Raw genomic sequence first — 11,568 nt, forward strand, 5'->3', positions numbered from 1 at the left:
TAATTAAAAATATTTTAATTTTAAATTTTCCTATTACCCTTAATGATATGATTTGTAGTCACACAAATATATAAAGATTGTATTAAACCATAAATTTTATAAGTCTTTTTTTTTTTCTCAACAACAATGTACGTACCACCAAAAAATAGGACAAAGACTGTATTTATTTTTATTTTAATTTGCATCACTTATCATCGAGTTAGCCAAAATAATTTTGGACCTTCCATAGACATGTATCGAAAAGAAATGCATAAATATCTGAAGTATAGTACATAATGAGTATACATGAAAAGATCAAACAAAAGGGTAGGAACTTTACGGAATGGAAATAGTGATGTGTTCAAAAAATAATTTGGAAATGCGATTCTGAATTTCAGAATTTTGGATTCCGTGTCCATCTCCATGCTGGTACATGGTCTGTCCAGTTCTTGCAACATTTACTGCACATCCCATGAATTTTTCACAAAATAATGAATTATCATGTTGAGCTGTGTTTATCATTTTCCATGTCTCCTTTATCATTAAATTGATATGTTTTCTTGCCTCTTCTTCACTAGCGCCATTCTCTTTCATGTAACACTGAATTGATTTCGGAACGTCACCTCTTTTCATTTCATTCTGAAGTAATAGGAACAAAAAAAATTTGAGTGTCTGTTTATTTAACCTATATATTATGTAATTAATTGAAAAGAATAGAAAAACGTACAGATGATGTGGCTAAGTCATCGGTAAGACGAATAATAGTAGCAGACCAACGAATTATGTCAGGGTACTTGTTTGAGAATACGTATTCCAACACCTCTTTGGTAATTGAATTTGTGACTAAGAAAAATGCATTCACTACCATCACCAGACTTCCAACTGAAATCCATGCATTTTCCATGTATTCATCCAGAGTTGGTGTATATCCATTGTAGTACCATCTTGCTTCTTGTAAGTAAGCTTTGCATAAATCTGCCCACTAATTTTATATATATGCATATGTCTCAAATATATAGTACTAAAAAATAAGAAATAAGGGAATAAATTCAAGTAGAAATATTTTTAATTACTGATTTTATAAGGTAGGGCATGACGTTGATCCCTTGCTCTTTAAGAACTTCGTACGCAATTTCAGTGCTTGTGTTGAAGAGTGCAAGATAACATAGTTTCATATAACATGGAAGCTCATCCATTGCTTTTATCTCCATTCTGAATGTAATCAGAAAAAAAACTTAAAAACATTTCATGTCTGAATTCACGGTCAAATTTAAATTGTTTGACTCTCAAAATTCAAACTGTAACACGTAAATTGAGAAAGTTACTGACCTTTCAATAGCATGAGTGAAGATTTCTAATTCATCAAGAGTGCCATAAACATCATAAATGTCATCTATAACTGTAGCCATAGCAGTGACCTTTGTCAACATTATTCGACAGTATCCCTTCTTTTGAGGTTCAAACATCATGCCAGCTATCCATTGGAAAGCTTCCACAATTCTATCCCTTGTAAATGGTAATTTTTCTGCAAGCAATGACTTCTTCCACCACCTTACATGTATGGAAAAATTATTAATGCTATATAAGAAAACTGTGAACGTACTTAAATTAATGGAAAAATCTAAAGTACATGATCTCCAAAGACTTCTTACAAAACGTCTTTATGACGCGTAGTTAAAACGGGTGGTAAAATTAACCTATAAGAACATGAATCGCCGATGTCTAATTCTGCTCATCTAAGATTTTAGCTGATATGTAGCCGAAATTGATTCATGATGCCAAAATATATTTTGTTTAGTATAGTTAAATTAGATAAACCATATATAATAAAGAGAAACAAGTTTTATTATAAGAAAACACAACAAAAGAAATTAAAACTTAAAAAGAGTTGGACGGACTGGATTATGACCCACTTTAGTCCATTTTGACCCAATACATTTCAGCCCAAATACCCACCACATGGCCTATTATCCAACACGCATGCCCTCTACTACTAGTAGTAAAACATATTGACCCGGCGAGATTAATGTATTAGCGCATCAGATTAGTGTATCTCGTGCATCAGATTAGTGTATCATGTATAAAATATAATGTATCTTACTTAACGATTAATGTATCTCGCGCATCAGATTAATGTATCAACGCTTATATTATTGTATCAGTTTGAGGGATTTCTGTAATTATAAACTTATAAGGGACAAATGGTAATTTTGCCTTAAAAGTATGTGATTTATGTCCTTTGCCCATTATTATTTTAATTATTTTTAAATTACGGGGTTAATATACAGAAGTTAAACTTAGGTATCTCACCTTGATAGATTTCTTAAATCTTGTTGGTGCATTGCTTGCACAAAATTGAAATCCAACTTAGCAAGCTCGATCAGGAGAGGATTAGCATTTGGGATTTTTTCATAAATGTCAATGTACCACCTTGTCTCAACTCTTAGCATCATGCACTGCAAAGGAACTTCCAGGGCATGGCGCACTAGTTCCACTCTCCAATTCTCTTGATAATCACCATTTAAATTGTGCAAATAGTTTTTTAGATGTGACATCGCGAATGTATTAGCTGACTCCAATAAAGTAGAGGTTTCAGATTTTGTAGAGAGAAATGAAGCTTCATATAATTGTAACAATCCTTTTGTATCATTACAAAGACTTTGCTTAAAGTGACCTTGCTCATCCTTGAAATCGTTCAATATATCTAGAGAAGAAAAAAAAAACATTTGTAGAAATTTTATTGGTAGAGACATATATAGAAATGACCAAATATGAGAAGATTCATGAAATTAGTTTGGTAATTAGAAACAGGTAGCACACCTTGAGAGATATAAAATCCATGTTGTCTCAAGATCCTAAATTTCAAGGCAGTGTAATATAATGAATTTGCTGACATTGCTTCACTACTACTTTGATCATGTATGCTCCTCAATAATTGCATAATTTCATCTTTGAAGTGGTAACTCACTCCAAGCCTTTGTAAATTATCAATCAACTCCAACTTTTCTAATTCTTGTGATTCCTCATGAACCATCATCATCAAATTCTTTTTAGTTTCTTCCTTCAGCTCGTTAAATCGCTTCATATACTTCTCTCCCTACATAAAAAATTTTTACTACTTATATATACTCATTTAATTATTGAATACTGAATACCGTAACACAAGGATAAAGAAATTAAATGTACATACCACATAATGATTGTGTGTGGATTGAATATATTCATAACTCCACATGGTAGGCTCGTAATTCCCTGAACGCCTAATAGGATTAGTTATTCCATTTGAAGATGAAATTAGATTAGTGGAAATATTAGGAGAGTGATTAAGTGGCTGTCCACTAGAGAGGCTGCAGGCTTTTGATACAAATGCCTTTGGTGGGCTAAATGATGAAAAAGGGGTAGCTAAATATCTTGTGGAGAATATTGACATGGCTAAATTTTGCATCCCCCAATCGATTTTCTTCAATAATAAGTATTTAAATTGAAAATCTTTTAGATGATTGTGTATATATATCTCCGACTAAAATTAAAGTTCCATATATATAGGGGATATCAAAAGACACGTTTTACATTCAACATTATTTTTATAATCTTAATCATTATAAAATACAAAGAAAACATGTAAAATCAATACATAATTTATGAGCTCTTATTTACATCCATTCCCACAAGTCGATCACTATTCAATAGGCTTCTTTTTATTCGATCTTCAAGTCAAATTAAAAAATGAATAAAATAAGAATCGAAAATATAATAATTTAAAAGGCTAATATAATCATTTCTCCAAAGTCTTACAATATTTCTATTTATAGGATTATGAAATGAATAATAAATAATGTCATGAATATGACTATTAATTATTTTAGAGATTATGATAATAAAAAAATTACGGGGTAATGAAAATAAAGACAATTAAGTTTTGCATTAAAGAAAATTAAAAATGATTTTTTCGCAATTTGAAATTGAGCATTTAATATAAAATTTGCATTACATGAAACTCTTGTCAAATTCTTACAATAAAATTCAAGTAATAAAAATTACGACTTAGATTTAAATAAAATAAAAAAATATACATTTTCTCCAATAATCTAGCGGGAGCCTATTAGAATGAAATTCAATCTGTTTATCAAATATCAAGGAGAAGATGAACTTTTCCCTTTTAACAAAAAAAAAAAAAAAAAACACCTGCACTAAAATAATCAAATCTTTTGTGACTAAAATATCTTAAAGCAATATATTAGCTATATAATACTATTTTATAAAGTTATAGGAAAGATTGTGATTGTTGGCCAAAAAGATGAGTAAACTCCACCAAGTTAATCCCTAGTTCTACTGTACATATAAATTCGATCATTTCTTTTGTAACAAAATTTTCTAATGCCTCTATTTATGTAACAACCCATTTGATTGTTTTGAGTACTAGAACTTTTTATTGCATAAAAGACTCTCTCAATAGATTCTAAATAGGTATTTTAGAACTATTTGTAACTACCATTATATGATTAATGGGATAAATTTAATAATTAAATTAGTTTATGGATATTTATTAAATAATTAACTATTAATTACGAGCCACGTCTTAAATTTATTGAATATCATATGTCAATTGGCCCATAGATAGAAATAAAATTAATAAAATCGAGCAATTTTGGTTCACAATTAAATTAGGGGAACTAAATTAGGTGAGAAGACTTACCCGTGCAAGCAGATTAACAGAGTTGCCGACGGTGGCTTCAGGTGAGCAAATCAATATTGAGATTGTTGCTCATACAATATGTATTATTATATTATTTTCAAATCTCAGCTCAAATTAGATTATTCTTATAATTAATGGGTGGAAGCTTAACTAGTTATAAGATACTTTGCTACGTGAGTTTGATTGGAAAAATTAGACCAAGCATTAATGATCAGTGATTGTGGCCTTGGGTTGGAGGTGTAATTATTACGAATCATATTGTTATTATCATTATTCGTTGGTTTAGGAAGATTGAAGTCCTTGTACAAATTAGTGGTAAATGTTTAATTAATGGTATAAGTGTGCTAACTAATACACGAGATCCATTCCTCCTATAGTTGAAAATAGATTGAAGTTGGCAACATACTCCAGTGAAGTGTAGTTTATACAATTGAATAGGTCAGATTATTACTTATGGCATAGGTGTTCGCATGGTTCTCGCCACTGATTCATCACCAGTTAGCTTTCATTTTTAATTAATATTATTTTATTATCATAATATAAGGTACATTTTTATTATCATTAAATATTAGGTGTATCGAATTATTTAAATTCCATTAAAAATATGCCAATTGGAGGAATTAAGACTTATCCTTAGATTTGAACTTTAGGAAATTAATTATTGAATTAACTGAATGTACTCAATCTCAAAGAACCGAATTCCCAAACGAGCGTGGTGTGGCGAAATGAGTCCTCGTGTGTGTGCTTGATATTGTAATTGATTTCGTACTTGCTTCCATTGTCACTTGTTCATGTTGTTTGTTGCTTATCACCTGTTAAGTGCTATAGTTGATTTTATACTATTACTTTATGCATACTAGTTACTAGTTTGAGTCGGCCGATAATATCTACTCAGTACATGTTGCCTAGTATTGAGACCTACTTGTGTTTTTCTTTTGTGGAGTGCAGCGAGTGTACCAACGACTTCAACTCGCCCTTAGCTCTAGCCAGTCTCTAGCATATCAGGTTCCAGGGTGAGCTACTCATTCAAGCTCATGTTGGATTCTCTTGGTCATGACATGATGTCCTTAGTTTTTGGACATAAACTATTTTATTCATTTATTTTGGTGTCTTTAATACTCTTAGACTTAGTATTTGAAGATTAGATGTCCTTGATGTGATGACTTTTAGGTTTTGGGAATGACATATAGTAGACTTTAATGGATTTGTGTTTCGTACACTAATAAGATTTAAGCTTCCGCATTATGGTTAGTATTTTGTAAGTTAAATGATTAATATATGTTAGGGTTTGAATTTCTTGGTTCACCCACCTAGAAGGTTAAGACCATCTCCAACCCATCTCTATTTTACTCTCCATTCTCTATATTTGGAGAGTAAAATAGAGAATGGGTTCTCCAACCACTCTCTATTTCACTCTCTATTCTTCAATTATAGAGAGGTGAATAGTAGTTCTCCAAATTTGGAGAACTACTATTCACCTCTCTATTTTACTTTTTGATTATTATAATATAATTTCTTTTATATTATTATCATTTGTAATTGTTTTCTAATGTAACATAACATTTAAAAATATATTATCAACAAGTTATTACTTCCGCCCAAATTAATAATTTTTCTATTTTATTTTTTAAAAGAAATGGTCCTTTAAATATGCAATTTAAAGTTATTTTAATATTATTTATATTATATAAGATTATTAATTATGTCTCTAATATTTGTAATTAATTTCTAAGTAATATAACATCTAAAACATTATTGATAAGTATACTACTTTCATCCCGAATTAACAATTTTTTTAATTTAATTTTTAAATTTTTTTTTGTCATTTAAATATGTAATTTAGATTATAATTATTTTTCATTATGAAGTATGCACAAAAATTACATGATAATTCAAACAATCTACTTTTATGTTATATTGACAAATTATTAAACTACACTTTTTAAAAAGCATGCAAATATTTGATGCAATAGTTCAAAATGGAATAGGGGAAGTAAATTAGTACACGAAACAATTGGACACAAGATGAAATTGTTAATTTAAATAATTTTTAGCTACACATAAAAGAAAAGGACAAAAAATGCTTATTTTGAACTCCGTAATACATTAATAGAACATTCATGAGTAGAGGTGTGCAAAAACCGAACCAACCGATAAAAGTGCTATTGGTTTATTATTATTGGGTTATTGGGTTAACGATTTTTTAATGGTTTTATAAAAAAATTATTGGGTTATCAGTTCGGTATTGGTTTTTAATATTGGGTTATTGGGTAAACCGATAACCCATTAAGACTAGTAATTTACTACTTTTACTTGTACATAAATATTATATATTAATCTTAATACCTTAGTAGTTGCTATCTTTGTCCTTTAGCCTTCAATTCACACTTCACAATGGCTTTGAGTTCACAATTTCACATTATAAAAAACGTTAAAATCTAAAGTAAGAACCATATTCCTCTTAATTTCTCTTTGTGTTACACTTGTATAGTTCTTTTCATCTTTGTTATTGTTGTTTCTATTTTATGAGCATTATTGTAAAGTTACAGTATTATGTTTTCGCATCAAATTTATTAGAAAAAGTCATATATTTGTTTTATAAATATTTTCTTATTGGTTAAATCGAAAATCGAACCGTTAAGGACTAAAACCGATAAAAAATATATTATGGTTTGGTTATTGGTTTAAACTATTTAAAAACCAAAAATTGATAAATCGAACCGATAATACATAAAACCGAATCGACCGATGCACACCCCTATTCATGAGAGTAACCTAATAGTCTTAAAAGTTGAGTATTTATGTAAAATTTAAAATAAATTTTACGATAATACAATATTTATGATGCAATTATATTTCATCAATGAGTTCAGTTTTATTTGAATTGTTCATTAATATGTATTATATATAATATTTCTTGCAATTTATGTTATTTAGAAATTTAGAATAAAATATAATTTTATATTAATGAAGAATTTGAAAAAAAAATAATTTTGTATTACGTAAAGATTATAGAGTGATTATTTGCAAAAAGAAGAAATGATTTATATTATGAAATAAGAAAATAAGAATGAAATATAAATAATAATATAATACTGAGGAGAGAGAAAAAAATTCCTTTTTAGAGAATAAAATAGAGAATTGGGTTGGAGTTGATTGTCTGAAAAAAATAGAAAACTCTATATTTGAAGAGTAAAATAGAGGATTGTGTTGGAGATGCCCTAAGTATAGTGTCACTCATGACTTGTTTAGGGTCCTGACTATTTATAGGACATAATATGGAATATAGTGAACATGACTATTAATAAGAATTAGGAGTTATGATTATCAAAAGTCATTGGAGTAATGAAAATAAACACAATTAAAGTTTTTATATTAAAGAGTATGAATAAATTGAGTAGTAATTGACACATTCATTTTTGTACAATAATAATAAATAAATAAATTTGAAAAAATAGTGAAAAAAAAATTGAGAAAAAGAATAAATAGAATCCTTGGCCAAAGAGAGTGTTACATCACTTTTCTTTTATATAACTTTATATAGATATATAGATATAGATTAGCTCTTGATATACGTTTTTTAAATGCTAGATTTTCTTAATTAGGTATGAAGATTTAGTATAGATGTGATATTAGATTGTGATTAGTAAAATATATCGACCGACCGACATAGAGAGTACTATGATTCGCTAAAGGAACGTTTCGTGCTTGCAGAGTAACAACCAAATTAATTAATTAAAACAAATCATATTTATCTTTAATTTATTTCTAGAGAAACTGTTTTGATTTGATGTTTCACCAATATGCATCAGCTACGAAAAGAGAGCATTGGCAAGATATTGTGCAAATCTTATTTGATGCTGACAGCACAATAATTTAATGTAAATGAGATACTAATTGATCTTGCAAATGCTCTTCTTTTATGACCAACTTGCTAAAAAAAATAAAAAAAATAGGAGTAACTAAAATTGCTAACGTCCTCCACAACACTTCTCCCAAATTATCTCCTTTGATAATCCGTGCAAAAAAAATTCAAATTTGAGTGGAAAGTATCTAATAAGTTTGTCTCGTTTTAACAGGATTTGTCTAAACTTAGTTAAACGGTCCACATCGACAAGACTGACACAAGAGTGGCTCTGATACATTTGCAACATCCAAGCCTGCTAGCAGAGGCGGATCCAAGATTCAAAGGTTATGGGTGCCATATCACCTTTAAATAGACGTATTCAATTGGTCAAATATTTAACCTATTTTCCCCTTGTAAATAGCAACTTGGAGTTGTTGTTCGGCTATTCATCTTTTCAGTTTATAACGACAAATGAATCTGACAACTTGGCACAAGAATTTTTTTTTCCAATAATATCCTCTATAATAGCACTTGGTGAATTTTCATATTTTAAATACACTCAATAATGACATAGTTAATTATTTATATGTAATAGACTTAAATAAAGTGGTTGAATTTTTTTCACATGCATAATTTTAGTAACAAAAACGAAGTCTTATATTAATTATTTGACTCACAACAATAAAAATCTTTAAAGACCAACAAAATCATATGAGATTTCAGTATAATTTTCATGTTGTTCTTTAATGTAACATGGATTTTATTTTGTAATTTTAGTTCTCGATAAGATTTAAATTATCATAATCTAAACTATTTCTTTTTTCATATGCATTCAAATGATTTAGATAATAGAATAAAGCGTGAGAGAAACTCGACTTCGAGTTTAAAAAATTTTGAAAAAAAAAAGAAGAAAATTTTGGAGGAGATTATCTAAAGCAAATCTTAGTCATTATTATGGTTATACATTACTTCATTAAGAACAAAAAGAGAATGATTTATCACTTTTATTCTCCAACAAAATATAATTCAACTTTAGCTATAGAATTTGGCATGAACTAAAAACAGCATAGTTGGGAGTTGGGACTACCACGCAAAATGTGAAAATAACAACCTTTTAAACTTTGGCTACTATCACGTTTTCCTGATTTATTTTGTTTAAAAAGATTTTAATCAGTAGATAGATACAATTAATTTCTAATCTAACTATCTTATTTTGATAATTCCACAATAAGTGATGTCCACAAGACAAGACAGAAGATAAGGTTTACGTGGTTGAGCAACATTTGTCAACTCCAAAAATAGTTCTATTGTTAGTTAGAAAGAAGAAGAATGGTGATGGGATGATGTAAATTTAATTAGGCTCAATTATTTCCAATTGAAAATGAATATGCTGAAAAAATGTGGTACAATTGAATTGTTTGAACATAATTTAATCCGTGGTAGTAGGCGCTTGTTATGCAGATCAATTTTGAAATCAAAATAGTGAAAAAACTATTTTCACAGATGTTTTTGCAGCCTTTGTTAACATGAAATTCCCACAAATTGGTGAAGTTTTGTGTGTGAGGATCATTCTGCAATTGCGAAAAGCTTATAACTAACAATAATAATATAGTAAACCTCAGACATTTATTGTCAATCAGCAAGTTGTTCATGAAATTATATATAGTTACACTTTTACTCGGACAAACCTACCGATGATAGTGTTGATGTTGCTGTTGGTTTCGTTAAGGAATATTGTTGAAAATCAGAGAGCTAGCCTGGTCAGGAGATGGAGTTATGCTAAATGTTATTGGAGTGTTGCAGTCACGACAAGACTTTTCTTCATTACTATCCACTTTTGAGGCAGCGGTTATGCATGATCAACAAAGTTCACCAGAAGAATTTAATTAGACAAGTAGTCATTCCTGCAAAAATACTCGATGATCCACATATATACTTGAAACTAATAAACTGTACCTGTGAATAATGTTGAAAAGTTTTTTTCCTCATTTACTAGCTACTAATGCACTGTTTCGACTTATAAGATAGACAGAAGAGGATACTACTACATCTTCTTCTCGTATATTCATCAAAATCTTATTCCCAAGGAATTACGAGGTTTGCTATCAACTTCTTCACATCCATTGGACTTGGTGGAATAACTCAAAACCTGCAAGACTATCTGAAGAACATGCCAAGGCTTATCTTATCCTTCAGCAAGTCAAGCGTGTTTCCAGATCAGATGAATTAGATGATGAAGAGGACTATGTTTTATTTTGGGAGGTTAAATGTGAAAACTGAGAAACTAAAGTTATACTAAGCCATTGTGATTTCACTCAAGTCACAACCACAAAGCAACCTAGCAATACGTATACACAAATAACTATAACCATGTCAATTAGCAATAATTTATTCATCATCTACATTTGAAGGATCTAGAGAACCATAACCAGGTCAAGCTTAAAATATGAGCAACACTATTGAAAGATAAACAAAACAAAAATACACATATTATCTCTGTATAGATAGTGCTGGACAAAAAGATGGATGAATGAACATTAATTGTTGAGACACAAGGTTTATTTACACTTGTACCTATATCCTTCGGAATCCATTTCAAACAAAAAAATGCAGGTCTCATGAAAGGTCTATTCTGACTCGGCGAAACAACTGCCGATCTGTTTCCCTACAAAGGGCTCTTCGCTGATCTTGTTTCTAGTTTTAAATCAATTGCTTCAGTGCAAAGCTTGGTATAAAAAATTAAAGGGTTAGTTGTTGATGCATTTTGTAATTATTATTAGCATCCAGCTTGATGATAAGATCTGGCTACAGATCTTTAAATTGCATGCGAACTAATTTACCAAATTTCATTATTATGGATAGAATAGCTAGGTTTTGTATTGCCCTGATAATATCTAACCTATAGTCTTAATGAATAAAGTTTCGCGCTGATAGAAAATACTCCCTAGATATTCAGTAAAAAGTTCTTTCTTGAAAAGAAATACATACAAAATATAAAGCATTTTAGAATAACACTCCTGAAGTAAAAACAAAAAAAGGTAGGATT

The 11,568-nt window shown here is 29.5% G+C and overlaps 1 protein-coding gene across 1 annotated transcript; it reads right to left on the reverse strand.

The window, feature by feature from the left end:
* Positions 1 to 315: 315 nt before the first annotated feature.
* Positions 316 to 3,409, reverse strand: LOC125861571 ((-)-camphene/tricyclene synthase, chloroplastic). The gene is made up of 7 exons (XM_049541436.1): positions 3,170 to 3,409; positions 2,800 to 3,076; positions 2,290 to 2,683; positions 1,309 to 1,530; positions 1,053 to 1,191; positions 707 to 961; positions 316 to 618 (listed from the first exon to the last, which is right to left on the reverse strand). Exons 1-7 carry the CDS (start codon positions 3,407 to 3,409, stop codon positions 316 to 318), a joined length of 1,830 nt encoding a protein of 609 aa, XP_049397393.1.
* Between the last annotated feature and the right edge of the window lie 8,159 nt (positions 3,410 to 11,568).

Source organism: Solanum stenotomum, chromosome 1 (assembly GCF_019186545.1).
Source record: "Solanum stenotomum isolate F172 chromosome 1, ASM1918654v1, whole genome shotgun sequence".
NCBI lineage: Eukaryota > Viridiplantae > Streptophyta > Magnoliopsida > Solanales > Solanaceae > Solanum > Solanum stenotomum.

Bases quoted from the DNA above. Each gene is read 5' to 3' on its own strand.
- LOC125861571 (XM_049541436.1), bottom strand. From the start codon at position 3,409: ATGTCAATATTCTCCACAAGATATTTAGCTACCCCTTTTTCATCATTT. The intron at 962-1,052 runs GTAATTAAAAAT...ATATAAAATTAG, and splicing joins TGCCCTACCTTATAAAATCA to TGGGCAGATTTATGCAAAGC. The intron at 619-706 runs GTACGTTTTTCT...CTATTACTTCAG, and splicing joins ATGACTTAGCCACATCATCT to AATGAAATGAAAAGAGGTGA.